Genomic DNA, 20,167 nt, shown 5'->3' on the forward strand with positions numbered 1-20,167 from the left:
CTACTTCCCCAACTGTACATCACTACAGTAGCCCTTATGGGTGAAGGAGGCACCAATATGTGGGTACAGTGGGTTTCTGGTGAGTTTTGGAGAGTTCACAGTTTCCACCACAAGTGTAACAGATAGGGAGAGGTATGGGCCTGGGTCCACCTGTCTACAGGGAACTGCACCCCCACTACACTGCTCCAGGGACCTGCATACTGCTCTAATTGACCTGGCTATAACATCTGAGACTGTCATAGAGGCTGGTGAGTACTATTTTTATTCATATTTTTGGGGAGTGGGAGGGGGTCAGTGACCATTGGGGGAGTAAGGGGGTCATCCTGGAACCCCTCCAGTGGTCATCTGGTCATTTAGGACACCTTTTTGTGTCTTGTTAGAAAAACAGGTCTAGACCAAAATGTTGAAGTTTTTGCCATAGATTTTGGTTTTGTTCCATTGTGGCTGTAAAACATCCAAGTGTTAGGCATGCCCTAAGCCCACCCTCAAAATGCCTCGACATGCCCCCTTGTGATTTAGATGCACTGCAGACGAAATCATAGATAGACATCTGCAAAACAGGTTTCGAAAATACCAATTTGGACGTTTTGAGAAGAAATCCGTCCAAATGGTGCTTTATGACACTTTTTGGAAGTTTTTCTCTTTCCAAAATGAGCCCCATAGTAATCTGTGGAACTTTGTAAGTCTATGTGCTTTGAAAATGAGCCTCCACATAAACAAAGTACATATAAACAAAATAAAATAACATTAAAATTTGAGGGCATGTAAGTATAATAATTTAAAATGAAATTATAATGACAGCAGCAAGACTCATCTTTGGCAGATCACGTTTTAAGAGTGCAACTTCACTCCTGCAAAACTGCACTGGCTCCCAGTCAAAGAACGTATCAATTTCAAAGCCCAGACTTTAATCCACAAGATAACACACGGAGAATCTCCGAACTATATGATAGATCTGGTTGACCTTCCAGCAAGAAACATGTCTGTATCCTCACGAAAGTACCTCAACCTGCACTACCCCAGCTGTAAAGGTCTCAAATACAAAACTTATTATGGATCCAATTTCTGCTTCCTGGGCAGCCGTCTATGGAACGCTGTCCCTAGACCTATCCGAGCAATCCATGACCACCTACCATTCAGAAAAGCAATAAAAACCCATCTATTCAAACAAGCCTACCAAAAGACCCAGATTAATCTGATGAACCCATCTACCTTACATATACTGAAGAGAAAACGACATTGACCCAGAATCTATCTCCCACCTTACCCACCTCTCTCTGTCACCTGTCTCTACCTACCTACCCATCCATTTACTACCCATCCATCCTTCTATTATGTTATACTTAATTTCCTACTTTACATAACAAAATTCTGTGTTACGTATTACTACTACTTAACATTTCTAAAGCGCTACAAGGGTTACGCAGCGCTGTACAATTTAACATAGAAGGACAGTCCCTGCTCAAAGACGGGATACAAATATAATAAATAAATAAATCTCAAATAGAAGCTTAGATAAATATGTCAATAATATTAAATCAAAATGAAAATCGGGCAATATGAAAAATATACAATTGAAGAGCACGTTTCCAAAACTCACTGTCCATTTTTTTTTCTGTTTTGAATTAAGCAATTAATTTCATTCATCAAGGCAATATTCATTTACTGTAACTTTTTCTTGTGCCAAAACTCTCTAAGTCCATGGTATTATAATGACTATGAGGCGTATTTTCAAAGCACTTAGACTTACAAAGTTACATGGAGGGGCATTTTCAATATGACATCTAAGTGCAACTTTGGAGTTTTGCAAAAAAAAACGTCCAAAATCTAAATAGGAAAGAAGGTCATTTTCAAAAAAAAAAAAAAATGTCTATTTTTTTTTTTTTAAATACTGTTTTGAACAAGGTTTTGTGATTTGGACGTTTTGTTTTTTTGGTCCATTTTCAAACAAAAAACGTCCAAGTACAAAACGCACAAATCAAGCCATTGGGATTTAGGAGAAGCCAGCATTTTAAGTAGACTGGTCCCCCAGACATCCCAGGAAAGGACTAGGGCACCCTAGGGGGCACTGCAGTGAACTTCATAAAATGCACCCAGGTACACATCTCACCATTACTCCCTTATCTACTGAGCCCCCCCCCCCCCCAAAAAAAAAACCTACCCAAAACCCACTGCTCCCAAATGTACACCACTACCATAGCCCTTACGGGTGAAGGGGCACCTATATGTGAGTACAGTGGATTTCTGGCGCGTTTTGGAAGGCTCACAATTTTCTCCACAAGTGTAACAGGTATGGGGAGGTGTGGGCCTGGGTCCATCTGTCAGTGCACTGCACCCACCACTAGACTACTCCAGGAACCTGCATGCTGTTCTGATGGACCTGAGTATAACATCTGAGGCAGGCATAGAGGCTGACAAGTAATGTTTTCAGTCACATTTTTTTTTGGGGGGGGGTAGGAGGGGATTAGTAATGGGGAGTAAGGGGAGGTCACCCCTGATTCCCTCCAGTGGTCATCTGGTCATTTAGGGCACCTTTTTGTGCCTTAGTCATTATAAAAACAGGTCTAGCTCAGAACTTCTTAGTTTTAGTCCTGGACGTTTTTGTTTTGTTCCATTATGGCTGAAAAACGTCCTTGTGATTTGAACGCACTTCTGATGGACTTCATAGAAAAACGTCTAAAAACTGGTTTTGAAAATACCAATTTGGACGTTTTTGTGAGAAATCATCCAAATGCAGATTTATGCCACTTTTTGGACATTTTTCTCTTTTGAAAATGAGCTCCATAGTAACCTATGAAACTTTGTAAGTCTGAGTGCTTTGAAAATGAGCCCCTTTGTGTTGAATACTCTATGCAAAACTCAGTCCAAAAGGTGCTACCTATTTTTCTCAAAACTGCTGCTGATTGAGTAAGTTTTGGAAAAGTGCTCTTCAATTACCATCAATATCAGCAGTACGGCTTAGGTTGTATCCTCTTTTCTTTCATTATAAATGAGCAATGCCAACATATATGAAAGTAAAGCTGAAGAGCAAATAAGTTTTAAATGAGAGGTGGAAGCTGAATGATGACGAGATTGATAACTGTGGAATAATAAATGAATCACATTCCTTATGCTGCATGAACAATAAGTGTGAACTGCATAGGGTGAATGGAATATTGAAATACTAGAAACGGATTGTATAATGCCCACAGGAGTAAGTGACTGGTGAAAGTGTTTGAGGCTAGTGTGAGAACACTTACGTGCAATAAAATTGAAAGCTTACTAATGTTGCCAATTCATTCCAATAAGGCAAAAAAGCTGTCAATTCACTCTATTAAAGCAATTAGAAATGGGTTCAAAACTGGAGATACTCAAACTAACCTGACTTATTAAAGATGTTAAGAAACATGAATTCTGCAGGATGGCTCAATTGCAGTGAATGAAAACGTAGTCTTTTTATCATGAGAAGTATTAAATAACTAGATATGAAGCGCTAAACATTTAGATATATCTAAACAAAGTAAAGTCTGGTACTGAATAAAATTGAAAAGCTAGTACAAAAAGGTGAAACTTACAAAACATTGGGTGAGCTTCCTCTTTGTTAAGGCATCGAAAATGCTGCACAAGCGGGAGGGGCACATAAAAAGACACTGAAAAGGAACAACGTTACGTTGACATCATTGAAATCCCCAGATGTAAAATAAAATTAAATCAAAGGCTGAAAAACAGAGTAAAGCCCATGTGAGAAATTTGGATGCCATTAAGAAATGCAGTGTCCAATTTCTCACATTAAAGCTTGGATGCCAACCCACTCTTGGAGGCCTATTGTACTTTTTCTACTTTGCTTGTTTTCCTTTGCTTGGAACCTCCTCTCTTCTGTTGCTATATTAAAGATAGCACATATTTTATTTCAAAATGTGTAAAAATACAAAAAAGTCTACCATGATAAAATGAGCAGAACAGAAAGAACAATAATCGGGGGGGGGGGGGGGGGGGGGGGGGGGGGGCAAATACGAAACAACTGCTCATTTTCTACCCACACACTGAGTGGTCCTGTTTATTAAAATGTGCTAAGTAGCACAAGTTTTAGAGCACTAAAATAGCTAGTGTGGTAAATACTCTTGTGCTAACTGGGTGGGGTATGGGTAGAGATTGAATGTAAACTGCACACTACTTAGCACAAGATAATTAGGGGCATAGTTATCAACATGGGTTATCATTAAGACATGTTATTTTATGCAATGAGTCCTAGTTACTAATAACAGATTAACAGTAAAATAACATGTCTTTACAGTAGCCCATGCTGATAACTTTCCCCTCTTAGAGTGTGCTGTCAAATGTGCAGTTAGTGCAGGTGCACTTAAAGCCACCTCAAGGGGTGCATCTGTATTATGCATGGTTGACATTAACCTATGATAGGGAATTTATATGATAACTACAGGGGGAATGTTAGATATGCCCCCAACAGTTAACTGCTCTTACCTTTTCACTTAACCTCTGTTTAGTAAAAGACCACCTAAATATTCTTTACTGTTTAAAGTAGATTTCTTGTATAACATGTATTTCTATCACTGTTTCCACAACACTAGGTATTGAAAATTCTCTCTTATACACCTAACAAATTATTTATAAGGGCAATGACACCCTTCCCCAAAAAGCTTACAGTCTAAATGAATATCTGAAGCAGTGGACCCTGATGTCACAGAAATTCTGTGAGGACAAGAAGGCCGTTGTATTCTTACATAAAGGTGACCTCATCCGGGGGAGCATGGTGCGGATGCTGACTATCGAGTTCAAGAATTTTCTAGCAGTGTCCCACCATGCATTCGCTGGTGCCTTCCTGCCCAATGCATGAGCTCGGGTCCCTCAGTAAGAATAATCCAAATCATAGTTACCTGATAGGGTCCACCTTGGGGGTCAGCACTCAAGAAAAATATCTGGGTGTCATTGTAGATAATACGCTGAAATCTTCTGCTCTGTGTTCAGCGGCCAAAAAAGCAAACAGGATGCCAGGAATTATTAGGAAAGGGATGGTGAATAAGACCGAAAAAACTATAATGCCTTTGTACAGCTCCACGGTGCGTCCACACCTTGAGTATTGCATTCAGTTCTGGTCGCCGTATCTCAAAAAAGATATAGCAGAATTAGAAAAGATTCGAAGAAGAGCAACCAAAGTGATAAAGGGAATGGAACTCCTCTCTTATGAAGAAAGGCTAAAGAGGTTAGGGATCTTCATCTTGGAAAAGAGATGGATGAGGGGAGATATGATTGAGGTCTACAAAATCCTGAGTGGTATAGAACGAGTAGAAGTAAATCGATTTTTATTTTACTCGTTCTAAAAGTACAAAGACTAGGGGACACTCAAGGAAGTTACATGGAAATACTTTTAAAACAAATAGGAGGAAATATTATTTCACTCAACGAATAGTTAAGCTCTGGAACTCTTTGCCAGAGGATATGGTAACAGCGGTTAGCATATCTGGGTTTAAAAAAGGTTTGGACGAATTCCTGGAGGAAAAGTCTTTAGTCTGCTATTAATTCAGACACGGGGAAGCAACTGCTTGCCCAGGGATTTGTAGTATGGAATGTTGCCACTATTTGGGTTTCTGCCAGGTACTTGTGACCTGGCTTGGTCACTGTTTGGAAAACAGGATACTGGGCTAGATGGACCACTGGTCTGACTCAGTATGGCTACTTTTATGTTCTCAGTCTTAGTTTTTCCACAGAGCTGGGAGAACACGTCACAGTGATCTCACGACGTGTATTTTTTCTTACTTCACAGTGCCTTCCCGTGCGGTCTTTTTGGTTCCTCTGCTGCTGCTTTTTTTTTTTTTTAGTATTTTATTAATGATTCCTGTTTCCTTTCCAATTCTTTTTATTTTTTGTAGTTTTTCGGCACTTCAAGTTTCCTTTCATTTTTGTGACCTGCTAGGCCCATTTTAGACCGTAGCACATCTCAGTTTTGACATTGCCTGTTTTTTGAGGAGTTTAATTTGACCGTGATTTAAGACCCCCCAATGGCTTCAAAAGGTGCAACCAATGCACTCAGGTGATTTCTGTGACAGATCCGCACTCCTGGTTAATTGGGTGCCATAGGCCTATCCATGAGCCTAATTCTTGTTCTCTCTGTTTTAACATGCAACTGAGGACACAGAAGGAGCAGCAGGCCCAACAGGAGAAACATTTTGGCTCCTCAAAGACTGGTACTTCAGCGTCTTCTGAGAGTACACTACTGACACGCCCCCTTGAAGTTTGGCCGGCCCTGCGACGGAAAGGAGTTGAGGCCGGCCAAAATCAGCTTTCTATTATGCCGATTTGGCCGCCATTATGAGAAGGGTGCCCATCTCCCGATTTGTGGTGGAAGATGGCTGCCCTTCTCCGTCGAAAATAAGCAGGATAGTGTCCTTAAGAAGGTGAAGGTCATGTACTCAGGGAGCAATGGAAATGAAAATATTTTGTGGAAAGAATAGATGAAAACAAAAGTGTCCAAGGTGGTACAAAATTTGTGAGGTAATTGGTGAATATGAGAACATGATAGTTGGGGAACAGGAGGAAGAATTGTTCCAACAGGAGCTATCAGCTGCTTTAAATAGATAAGGTTCACACTGGAAATGAAAGGGTGGTCTGCTCACACAAACTGGGGTTGATAGGCATGAATGAAGTCCAGTTATCCTCCATTGGCTGCACCCAGGTGAAATAGTCCAAAGGATACATTAGCATATTACCAAATTGTACACCAGTGTTAACAGGGTAAATAAGTGTTGTCCTGACCATGGGATCAAAGTACAGATAGAGCATCCTTATGGTGAACAAATTGGAACACTAACAGGCTTATTTGTGAAAGAGAAGGGCGTCCATCTTTCGACACAAATCGGGAGATGGGCATCGTCCTCTCAGGGTCGCCCAAATCGGCATAATCGAAAGACGATTTTGGGTGTCCCCCACTGCTTCCCGTTGCGGGGACAACCAAAGTTCCTGGGGGCATGTCGGAGGCGTAGCGAAGGCGGGACTAAGGCGTGCCTAACAGATGGGCGTCTTCAAGCGATAATGGAAAAAAGAAGGGCGTCTCTAACGAGCACTTGGCGAACTTTACTTGGTCCATTTTTCCTTGCAACCAAGCCTCAGAAAAGTGCCCGAACTGACCAGATGACCACCGGAGGGAATCTGGGATTACCTCCCTTGACTCCCCCAGTGGTGACTAACTCACTCCCACCCTGAAAGAAACAACTTTAAAATCTTTTTTTGCCAGCCGGAAATGTCATACTCAGGTCCATCGCAGCAGTATGCAGGTCCCTGGGAGGGGAGGTATGTGTGTGTCAGCGGAGGCATAGCAAAGGCATGGACGTCCTTCTTTCAAACATTTTGGACGTCCTGAACTGCCCCCCCTCCCACAGGGACGGCCAAATTTCAAGGGAGTGGAGTGGAGGAGTGGCCTAGTGGTTAGAGCACTTTTCTTGCAATCCAGAGGTGGCTGGTTCAACTCCCACTGCTGCTACTTGTGATCCAAAATTCAAATAAATAAAGGGGGTGTCGGACACATAGCAAAGGCATGGACTTCCTTCTCACTGAAACATCCACAAGAGCGGCCATAAGAACTGTATAAACTAACCCACACATTATCATCAAACCCGCAGACAAAGGAGGCTCAGTGGTGATTATGGACACAGAAAAATACATTGAAGAAGGGCACAGACAGCTCTCAGACAATACATACTACAGGAAACTAACCGAGGATCCCACACAGTATTATACAAAGCAGCTGAAAGACCTGATCAGAACATTTCCTAAACAAGTACAGCCACATCTGAAGAAACTCATACCAAACCAGCCTTCTGTGGGCACATTCTACATGCTAGGCAAAATACACAAACCTGGAAACTGTGGCAGACCAATCATATTGGGTATTGGCACACTCACGGAGGAAATATCTGGACTCATAGAGGGAATTCTGAAACCTCTCATGCACAAAACAAACAGCTTCATACAAGGCACCACAGACTTTCTGAATAAATTGAAAATATCAAACATTTACCACCAAATACCCTTCTGGTCACGATGGATGTAGAATCACTATACAGCAACATTCCCCATGCGGATGGCATAGCTTCATGTGAGAAACTTCTAAAAACATCCACACTGGACCATCAATACTCACCAGAAACCATTACAAAACTAATCAAATTAATTTTAACTCACAACTATTTCCGCTTTAACAATGATATCTATCTACAAATAATGGGCACCAGGACAGCACCCCAATATGCCAACCTCTTTATGGCTGAGCTGAAAGAGACATTTCTGAATACATACCAGACCAAACCCCTAAAGTACTACCGGTACATCGATGACATTTTTATGATTTGGACTGAGGGGGAAGAAACTCTGAAACAATTTTACAATTCCTTCAATACATACCATCCTACAATTGGATTCAAAATTGACTACTCCCCAGAAAAAGTCAATTTTTTGGACACCACAGTCTCAATCAGCGATGGATATATACAAACATCCATATACAAGAAACCCACAGACAAATGCAGCTACCTCCACAACTCCAGCTTCCACCCTTCACATACAAAAAGATCCATTATTTACAGCCAAGCCACAAGATATCACCATATCTGCTCTGACCCAGGGGACAGAGACAGACACTTTGAAACCCTGACTGCATCCTTCGAACAGAAAAGCTACAACCACAAAATAATCTCCAAGAATATTGCCTCCTTCCTCAAAACACCCAGGGAAAATCTGCTACAGTACAAAGGAAAAAAAAAACACAGAATCCCCCTTATAGTAACATACAATCCAGAGCTGGAAAAATTAAGAAAAGTCATAAAAGATCTGCAGCCTCTACTCCAGGAGGATGAATTACTGAAAGAGATATTCCCATCCACACCAGTGCTGGCCTTCCGACAGCCACCCAACTTAAAACACAAGCTAATTAGAAGTAAGCTCCTAACACAGACTTAAAAAGAAAAGAATGGCACACATCCTTGCAATATAACCAGCTGCAAACTATGCCAAAACATTTCGCAGGACCCCACGTTCATTCACAAAGGAAAAATATTCAACATTAAGGAATCTTTCACGTGCTCATCTTCCAATGTGGTATATCATTCAGTGTAAAAAATTCAACGAAGGCTGCTACATTGGAGAAACCAGTCAGATGCTAAAGAAGAGATTTAATTTACATAGACACCATATGAAAAATGCCAGTACTAATAAAGATGTCACGCCTGTGAGGCAGCACTTTACAAAACCAGAACACTGTACCAGTGACTTCATGGTAGGAATCTTAAAAGGGAACTTTAAAACAATACAGGAACGTAAGACCTTTGAAGTCAGAATGATTAAATATTTTGACACCCACCAGACAGGACTTAACAAAGATCTGGGTTTTCTAGCCCATTATAAACCATAAAATTGTACTGCTTTGAAAATCGTACTGCTTTGTCACCCTCCTGTCTCCATACATATCTCACCTTTCCCTCTTCTTGCCTCTCACCTATCCACCCTCATCCTGTTAGACTGTCACTGGAATGCTTTGATGTTTCACTTATATATACTGTCATCTATCAACATTTGCTTATTTCCGATCTGACGAAGAAGGGCAACCTTTGAAAGCTAATCAAGAAATGTATTAAGTTATGTCCAATAAAAAAAGGTATCATCTTATTTTCTTTTCCATGTTTTATTTTGTTTTATTTCTATTGATTACCTAAGAATAATTACAGAAATTGATACTTCTCCATGTCATCTTACATATTTATGGTGGTCTATTTTCAAAAGACATTTTAGAGAAATGTTGCGATACCTGGTATGCTATGGATCTCACTGAAATGTGTTGGATTGAAATTTTTTTTTTTTTTAATGTTCAGAAAAAAGCAAACAATGGTCAGTTTTTCAACCAAAATGAGAGATGGCTGTTTCAAATGCAGAGCAGTTGAGCACCCCTGCAATCACTAGCGTGAAAAATGTAGAGATGCACTGGCATCATAATTTACGATATGTTTAATTATATCATTTCAGGCCAGTGTACGTATCCACTGTTAGACCCCAGTCCAAGCACATAGTTGTTATTGTGGACCATGGTGCATCAGTCACAGACACACAACTTCAGATTGCAAAAGATGCAGCACAAGTTATTTTGCATTCTATTGATGAACATGATAAGGTGAGTTTTCCCATAAAAGAGGGTTTTATAAAATTTTCAAACTCCCAGCAAGGTGTAAAAATCTGATGGTACTTTGTTCCTGTGGACCTGAAAGTATGCATGTGCTTTCCTTTTGAAAGCTGCCTCAGGGTGAAAAGAATTCATCATGTACCTTACTTTTGTGCAAGTGAAATTACAATGATGGAATAGCACGCATATCTTTGAAAATGTAATCTATGTGTATAAAACACACCTCTGGTGAGGTCTCCATTCAGTCTAACTAAAAATACGCCCATTCTCCAAGGACAAGCAGGCCATATTCTCACATGTGGATGACATCGTCCACATTGCCCAGTATGGAATGCTTGATAGCATATGACAGCTTTTTAAAATTTTTTTACAAAGTTTATTTAAATTTATAAAACATAAATACGTAAATGAAACAGCAACCAATTAGCATTCATAGAAAAAGCTAAAGCATTAATATCTCCCCATCAAATACACCAGTCCCCCCAACACACCAACACCCCCCCTTTGAGAACACCAACCTACAGCCCATAGGATTACAGGAGCAAAGGTAGCAATGCCAAATTTGGTGGTGAAGATGTATCAGACTGCAAAGTGCATGTTATATACAAGTCCCATATGATAGGAGACAATCAAGCTCATTTTCAAAGCACTTAGCCTCCCAAAGTTCCATAGAAACCTATGGAACTTAGCCTCCCAAAGTGCTTTGAAAATATGCCTCCATATGGCCAGTCTGGAGAGCAAAAACAAAAAAGGAGGTAAAAACCCTCACGAAACCGTGGGATATAAAACAAAAAGTGAGGAGAGTGGATGAGGATACCAACAATTATATATTTATTCACTTGAAAAATAAAAAGTTAAAAAATAACAATGTACATAAAAATGACCCGACACGGCCGTGTTTCGGCCCAATGGCCTGCCTCAGGGGTCTTTGTAACCTGAATTGAACAATGAAACAAATAAAGAATATTGTTACAAATATATCATAAACATGAATATGGTGAAAAAAGCCAGTACTAATATATATAATTTTCCTAAAAAAAATTTTTTTTAAAACTTTACATATATGTTTTACTTTTATCACTCAATATTATACTATTAGAATGAGTCACAGATAATTTTCTGGCTGTTTGTTCATTTATTTATGCTATATTTTTAGCCTATCTCTGTTGTTTTATTCACCATATTCATGTTTATGATATATTTGTAACAATATTCTTTATTTGTTTCATTGTTCAATTCAGGTTACAAAGACCCCTGAGGCAGGCCATTGGGCCGAAACACGGCCGTGTCGGGTCATTTTTATGTACATTGTTATTTTTTAACTTTTTATTTTTCAAGTGAATAAATATATAATTGTTGGTATCCTCATCCACTCTCCTCACTTTTTGTTTTATATCAGTCTGGAGAGCAGTCAGCTTAGATATCTGGTTCATATAATCCAATTTTCTCAAAATAGCCTGGAGGCCTGGCAGGGTAGGTTGTTTCCATGCCGCCGCAAGCACAAGCCTACTGGCTATCAACACGTGGGTCACTAGTTTGTGTGACTGGCTTCACCCCATAAGGTTTAAAATGCAAAAGAAAGTGATCCATTTTCATGGGGTAAGAAACCTGAGTAAGGCTGGTAATGAACTTCAAAACCATAGTCTAGTATATCTGTGCCTTTGGGCAAGTCCACAAGATATGAAGCATATCCCCCACTTGACCACACTGTCTCCAACACAAAGCAGATCTATGATGCAACATCTTAGCAAGACACTGTGGGGTATAGTGCCATCGATAAAGAATTTTATAATCACTTTCTACCAAGCTGCTAGATATACCTTGAGGAGTTATTTAAAGGCACATTCCCACCTAGGATATTCATAAGCGGCCCCAAGATCCCGTTCCCACCTCACAATATAATGCATAATGGGTGTACGATAAGCTGGAAGAGCATATAAATATGGGAGATCCCCCCCCCCCCCCACAAGAGCTCGCTCTAGAGAGGTCTACTAGGCCCAACCCCCCCCTTGGCCTGACGGAGAATATAGCCTTGCAGCTAGTAATATTGAAATGCATGGGAAGCTGGGAGACCGTGGGAGACCATACTCCTCCTGGAAGTCATCAAGAGCAAGGCATTCCCCGTCTTCCCAGACCTGTCCCGATTCCCGGACGTCAACGCTCTCCCAATTATGGTAACAGGGATCCAAAGTTCCAGAGTAAAGTGAGGCATTAAGCAGATGGCCATATGTACGAGAAAAGTTCTATCTGGATAAAATTGTGCACAGATCCGGCTCCAAACTAAGAGAAGCCAATGAAGCAAGGGAGGGGCCTCCCAGGTAACCTCTAATAAAAGCAGGTGCGGAAGCCATGGAATCGCTCAGAGGGTATGAAGCTATCCAGGTTTCCTCAAGAGCTTTCCACGCTTTGAGGACCCTGGAGCAAGTCCACCAGTATCCTGACGTGCGCCTCCTGATAGTAATGAAAAAAAGAGGGAACCCCCATCTCTCCCTGCGCCCGCAATTAATACAACACATCACAGCGCACCTGGGCGGCTTTCTTTTCCAAATAAAAGCAAAAACCTTGTACCGTAAACCCCGAAAAATGTGTCTGGAATGGAAATGGGAAGTGCCATAAGTAGATATAACAATTTTGGAAGTAGCATCATTTTGATGGGATGAATGCAGCCTATCCAGGAGAGGTTTAAACCCTCCCATCGCTCCAGCTTCAAAAGAAGCTCCCGAACCTTGGAGGGAAAATTAGCTGCATACAGTCCATCCAAATCATGGGTTAAATTGACTCCTAAATATCGAAGACATCAATGTGCCCACCGACAGAGAAAACAAGATTGTAGGTTAGCCACCTGATGGTCCAAGAGAGTGACATTCAGAATCTGTGACTTGCTTATATTGATTTTAAACTTGGATACACTGTCATTCCTCTGTAACTCTCCCACCACTACCAATAAGGAGCTGTCTGGGACTGTCAAAGTTAAGAGAATATCATCAGCAGATAGCATGATCTTGGAATCTATAGGATCCTGATGTATTTCCTATATCGCTGGGTGCGCTCAAATCCGAATAGCCAAGGGCTCTATGGACAGAGCAAAAATGAGGAGAGAGAAAGCACACCCCTGTCTAGTACCCCAATACAGAGAGAAAAAGGGAGAATATTGACCATTAACCTGAACCAAGGCACGAGGAGCAGTATAGATAAGATGAAGCCACCGAAGGAAGCAGCCTTGCATACCTACACGGTCCAGGACTGCAAATGGAAAAGGCCAGTGCACCTGGTCAAACGCTTTTTCAGCGTCAAGTGATAGCAGGCACATAGGAATATTCCTAGATCTGGCACTATATATAAGATGTAACTCTCTTGTCACATTAAGTAGAGTTAAATGGTCAGTATTCTCAATGGAGAAGGGTAGGTAGTGGCGTTCCCCAGGGGTCTGTGCTGGGACTGCTGCTTTTTAACATTTATAAATGATCTAGAGATGGGAGTAACTAGTGAGGTAATTAAATTTGCTGACGACATCTCCCAGGGTTTTCACCAAGTGCTTAGCCGTAGTCGCAGCATCTGTATGCAGTCTGGGAGTCCATGAGTTTCCCTACCTGGATGATTGGCTGGTGAAGCACACGTCGAAGGACGATGCTCAGGAGTCCATGCGGAGAACTATTCAGGTGCTGGAGCTACTAAAGCTTGTTTTAAACTACCCAAAGTTCCATCTGCTCCCTGTTGAGCAATTGGAGTTCATTAGATCCCTTCTAGACATACAGTAGACATGAGCCTATCTCTCTATGCTGAGGGCGGATGTTCCAGTTGCATTCGCCATTTGGGTTCGAGCCAGCCAGCAGGTCACGGCTCGGCAGATGTTGAGGTTGCTTGGCCACATGGCCTCCATGGCACATATCACACCTATGGCACGTCCTCACATGAGAATGGTCCAGTGGACTCTAGCTTCCCAATGGTGTCAGGCCTCCAGCAACCTAGCAGATATCATCCAAGTGACACTGGAGCTGGTACACTCCCTTCTCTGGTAGTCAGTTTGGACCAGTTTGACTGTGGGACTCCCATTCTAAATTGCTCAGTCTCAGCAAGTGCTATCAACTGATGCATCCCACCTGGGGCGGGGAGCTGATATGTATGGGCTTCACACCCAAGGTGCTTGGTCAGCTCAGGAATCAGATCTTCAGATCAACCTCCTGGAGCATTCAAATGGACAATCAAGTTGCAATATATTACACCAACAAGCAGGGGGGTACTGGATCATACCATCTGTGTCAAATGTGGCACTGGGCTGTCCAGAACAGGGTAGTTCTCAGGGCCACATACCTGACGGGCAAATACAGCACTCTGGCTGACAGACTAAGCAGGTTCATGGAACCACACAAGTGGTCACTCAGTATGAGTATTACCTGTGAGATCTTCCGAGAGTGGGGCACCCCCTCGATGGATCTCTTTGCCACTCCACTCAACCACTGGGTCCCTCAGTCCTGTTCCAGGGTCAGGCTACATGACAGACTAGCATCAGATGTCTTCCTCCTGCATTGGGGGAACGGTCTTCTGTATGCATATCCTTCCATCCCTTTCATGGGGAAGACTTTGCTGAAACTCAAGTGAGACCGAGGGAACCAGATCTGCCTGCTCCTTATCGGCCCAGGCAGATCTGATTCCCTCTTCTTCTGGAGTTATTTTCTGAAGAACCTTGAAGATTAGAGTGTTTTCTGACTCTCATCACGCAGAATGAGGGATCTCTTCGGCATCCCAAACTCCAGTCCCTGGAGCTTAGAATTTTCTTCCTTGCATCTTCCATAGTGTATCTCCAAGGTCTTTCTGGCTTCCAGGAAAGATTCCACTAAGAGATGTTACCCTTTCAACTGGAGGAGGTTTGCCGTCTGGTGTGAGGGCAGGGCCCTAGATACTATTTCTTGCCCTTCACAGACCTGCTTGAATACTATCTACACGTCTCTGAGTCTAGTCTCGAGACCAGCTGTTTTCAGGTTCACCTCAGTTCAATTAGTGCTTATCACCATGTAGAGGGTAAGCCCAACTCTGGGCAGCCTCTAGTTGTTTGCTTCATGAGAGGTTTGCTGTTGACAAAGCTCCTTGTCAAACCTCCACCTGTGTCATGGGACCTCAACATCATCCTCACCCAGCTGATGAAAGCTCCTTTTGAGCCACTTGATTCCTGTCAACTGAAGTTCTTGACCTGGAAGGTCTTGTTTTTGGTGGCAGTTACTTCAGCTCACAGGGGTCAGTGAGCTTCAAACCCTAGTAGCAGATCCACCTTATACTAAGTTTCATCACAACAGAGTAGTTCTCCGCATGCACCCTAAGTTCCTGCCTAAGGTAGCATTGGAGTTCCATCTGAACCAGTCTATTGTCCTTTCGATATTCTTTCCCAAACCTCATTCCCATCATAGCGAATGCACACTGCACCCTGGACTGCAATTGAGCATTGGCCTTTTTCTTGGAGTTGGCTAAGCCCTACAGACGGTCCACCCAGCGTTTTGTTTTGTTTTTTTAATCCCAACAGGATGGGGGTCGCCATCGGGAAATGCACCATTTCCAATTGCTTGGCAGATTGCATTTCATTCACTTATGCCCAGGCTGGGCTGACTCTTGAGGGTCATGTCAAGTCTCACAATGTCAGAGCCATGGCTTCATTGGTAGCCCTCTTCAAGTCAGCCTCCACTGAAGAAATTTGCAAGGCTGCGATGTGGTCTTCAGTCCACACATTCACATCTCACTACTGCCTTGAGCAGGATACTTGATGCAATAGTCAATTTGGACAGACAGTTTTGCCGAATTTGTACGGGGTCTAGAATCCAACTCCACCCCCCCCCCACCCCAGGCCCATTTTGTTCTGTTCCAGGCAGTATATAATTTCAGGTTGATCATCTTTTTTAGCTCACCATTGCAAGTTCCAATTGACCTGTGGTGGTGGTTTTAGGTGAACCTGGTAGCTAGGGATTCCCACATGTGAGAATTTGGTCTGCTTGTCCTTGGAGAAAGAGAAGATACTTACTTGCAGCAGATATTCTCTGCGGACAGCAGGCCATTCATTCGCACATATCCTCCCACCTCCCACTGTGGCTCCTTGTGACTCTGGGCAAGTCACTTAATTCTCCATTGCCTCAGGTACTAAATGAGTACCTGTATATAATATGTAAACCGCTTTGATTGTAACTACAGAAAAACGGTATATCAGATCCCATCACCTTCCCCAGGAGTTGTTTCCTATTTTGTCGCTATCCTGTTGTACTGCATGTCCCACACTCTCGTGGTGGGCAGAAATGCAATTGTGCATGCATGGTGGGAATGCAGTGTGAGCTGTTCAAAAGCTGTAATACTCTATCGAGTGTTCTGTACCGGGCGATGTGGATGACATCATTCACATTTGAGAATGAATGGCCTGCTGTCTTGGAGAATACCTGCTGGAAGTAAGTATTTTCTCTCTATGGAAAACCCTCTGTACTATGAACTTGAATGAAGGTAGACAGGTTTAAGGAGAGGGCGTGGCCTAGTGATTAGAATAGTGGGTTCAAATCCTGTCATCACTGACACTTCTTGGAACCTTGGGCAAATAACTGTATCCTTCCCATTGCCTCAGGTACCCACTTGGATTTTAAGCTCTACAGGGAAGGAACATATTTTACCTGAGTACTTATCACTATTGTGTGACAATGCATGCATCCAGTAGTACTATGAAAATAGAATTATTAAGAAATAGCCAGTTTACCTCGGTAAATGCCAATGAAAATATTCCTAATTATATACACATTTACGGATCAAAATATATTTGTAGCTATTCTATTTTTTTAAACTTTGTAGGATTTCTTTGGCATCTATAAATTGTACCACATAAACGTTGAGTCTCTGAGTGACCAATGTCTTCATAGATCTTTGAGTGTGTGGCAAAGTCATCACAGGTACCAATTGGCACCCCTGCTAGAGGGCTGACCAAAGCCAAGCTGTATGGGTAGGAGGAGGAGAGGGGGTGTCTTCCCCTTCTTCCTCCTGTGATGCTTGTTTGGGGAGGGGGAAGAATTCTACACTGATTAAATGGCTTTGGATGAAGTTGGGGCCTCACTGAAGCGACTTAAAGCTATGTTCTGCTGGAATGGTTGTGGCACTGGTAGCAGCAGCATGTTAGCTGTCCATCCAGCCCACCTCTTACAGAAAACCTGTAGCACTGCATAGTAGTGTTAGCAGTCTCAGCAAAGGGCCAAAGTCTGCATAGAAATGGAACTGTACTTTCACACTCTTGAAAGTGCCTCTTCAGAACATGGCTCAGACATTTGGAAGGGCAATGTTGGGAAGACCACCTGTGTAGTGGTAAAATAGAGGACTTCAGTTGGTTATATGCACTAGAATTCACCAGAAAAGTGTGTCTTGTGGGAGAAAGGAAGAAAATCCTGACATGGTTATATTTTCCTGAGATTCAGTGCAACTTATACTAGTGTTTGAGCATTTTATTAAAAAAAAAAAAAAAGACATAGTCATGTATAACAGATTTTTCATTGAGATCCCTGGAGAATGATTTGATTTTCACCTTTTAAAACACACTAGCACACTAGCAGACTTTTATCTGAGAAAATAAAGGTTGTTGTCTTTCTTTTTCCCTCCCCCCTCTCCTTATTTGTCCTTAGACTAATCTTTCTCAGGGGCTCCCTGGGATATTGATTTTTCAGCAGTGGCATTTCAGATCCACACAGGTTTGAGGCATCCTTTATTAGTGAATATTGTCCCCTTATCTGTTGGTAATATGGAAAAGTTGGCATCTAAACATAAAAATATGTTTAAAAAAATCGATTTGACCTAGCATCTAAAATGGGGGTTCTCAACCTAGCCAGTTAGGTTTTCAGGACACCCACAATCAATATGCATGAGAGTTTTGCATACAGTGGAGGCAGTGCATGCAAATTTATCTCATGCATATCCATTATAGGTATCCTGACCGCCTAGGTGTGTCCAGCGAACTGGATTAAGAACCAAATTCTGTTTAAAAATAAAGGAGTCTGTGCAGTTGTGGATAATTATTTCTCTTGGGTGTTTTTGGTTTGTGGTAATACATTTTCTTATTTTTAGTTCATAGCTCACTGTTTTTTGCCTACTTTAACAACCTTATTTTCTATTATCATATATATTACCTAAGATTTCCATGTTGACTGTGGCTGACACAGTAAGGACCTGCTCCCTGGACCAGTGCTACAAGACGTTTCTCTCTCCTGCCACCAGTGAGACCAAAAGGAAAATGTCTTCCTTTGTCAGCAGTATAAAGTCATCTGAAAGCCCTACCCAGCATGCAGTGGGGTTTCAGAAAGCATTTCAGCTGATAAGGAATACCAACAATGGCACCAAGCCCCAAGCAAGTAAGTCCTTTATTAAACAGATCCAAAAGCAGAAAAGCATGAGGATAAACAAATCTTTATTTCCTTCCAGGGAGGAGTAAATGTTTTTTAAAAATATGGAAAATGCCACTAGGGAAGAGAGTTTAAAACAAATCATTCCCTCCATCCTTACATCCTTTCAGGCCTGTTAACCTGTGCTCTCCCTCCCACCACAAGGTGTGAATCCTTTCTGATGCTAATTGGCAGCCCAACAGGTTTAGTGGCTTCAGAGTTTTACCTTATTGTGGTTTGAGGGGTGTATGCATCATTCCAAACCATACTTTTATGTTGGATGAGAGGTAGGACTAGCCTGAGAATTGTAGCCCAAGGAATGATTACTCAGCAGCTTGTGTCCCTTTGTATATTTTATGATGAGATGGAAATGCCACACAAAAGAAACCACAAATGCAAATTAGATCTCTATTTTAAACTCTGTGCCCTTTCGCGCCCCTCCCCCATCTCCCCCATGGAATTCGTTGCCAGAGAATGTGGTAAAAGCAGTTAGCAGGGTTTAAAAAGGTTTGACTAGCTTCCTAAAAGGAAAGTCCATAAGCCATTATTAAAATGGATTGGAAAAATCCACTGCTTATTTCTGGGATAAGCAGCATAAAATGTATTGTACTGTTTTGGGATCTTGCCAGGTACTTGTGACTGGGTTGGCCACTGTTGGAAACAAGATACTGGGCTTGATGGACCTTCAGTCTGTCCCAGTATGGCAACACTTATATATTTGTTTGCCTTAATTGCCGATTGTGTGACACACTGCATTGGGTAAATCTCTTCATAAAGGCAGTTAATAAATCCCAATAAATATAATTTAGTGGGTATAGAGTTACATAGTAAACTGTCTTGATCTTTGCCAAGTGTCCAAGAAAGAGGATAGCATCTTATGTTTTGATCAGTGTGTAATTAAAATGCAGAAATATTGCTGCAATGTTGCCTTAATGTTTTTTCTTTCATGATACTTTGGTCTCTTAGCGTAAGTCAGGACTGAATCCTTTTGTTATCGTTGGGCTCTCTTGTTTTATTTTTTAGCAGGGGAAATTTCTTATTGTTGAAGTACACGCTAAGGCTGCTTCTTCCCTTGCTTAGCTGTAAGGGAGATCAGACACCAGAGATACGGAAATAAATTTTTCAGCCTCATCTGAGAGAGGAAGGAGAGGAGAATCAAGCCGATAATTGTAAAACCCAGTGGGGACAAAACCGTTCCAAGTATAGCACTTGTGTTCATTAGGACTTGGTGCCAAGAAGGAGCTGCCTTGCATCTTTCTACATTTCATTACTATTATAACTTGTGCTTTTTCTTTGTGTAGTTGTGATTAGGGTCTGTATGGTCCATCTAGGTTTCCCAGTAAGGCGGCTAGAGTTGTACCAGTCTCTCTTTGCAGATTAGACCCTCTGTGCCTTTGTTTAGGGTTGTACCTGCTGCTCCATGCAGGCTACATCCCTCTAGGCCTTGTTTTAAAGTGTGAAGGTCATTTAAGTTTTGCTTTGATTCCATTCTCTGTTTAACCCACACGAGGATGCATGCACTCTTTATTTGGCTTTTGTTTCTTGAGAACGAGCTTTGCTGGCACAGATATTGAAAGACAATGTTCTGTTGAACCTTAAAGTTTTAAGATCCTGCTGACTA

At 41.8% G+C, this 20,167-nt stretch overlaps 1 protein-coding gene across 2 annotated transcripts in view; it reads left to right on the forward strand.

Annotated features, from left to right (window-relative positions):
* CACHD1 (cache domain containing 1) overlaps positions 1-20,167 on the forward strand; it is a 534,201-nt gene that overhangs the window by 322,715 nt on the left and 191,319 nt on the right. For both annotated transcript variants that reach the window (XM_030205962.1, XM_030205963.1), the window contains exons 6-7: positions 10,009-10,153; positions 18,300-18,516. In XM_030205962.1, the coding sequence (XP_030061822.1) occupies positions 10,009-10,153; positions 18,300-18,516 (362 nt within the window). The remainder of the gene's footprint in view (positions 1-10,008; positions 10,154-18,299; positions 18,517-20,167) is intronic.

Source organism: Microcaecilia unicolor, chromosome 6 (assembly GCF_901765095.1).
Source record: "Microcaecilia unicolor chromosome 6, aMicUni1.1, whole genome shotgun sequence".
NCBI classification, from domain to species: Eukaryota; Metazoa; Chordata; class Amphibia; order Gymnophiona; family Siphonopidae; genus Microcaecilia; species Microcaecilia unicolor.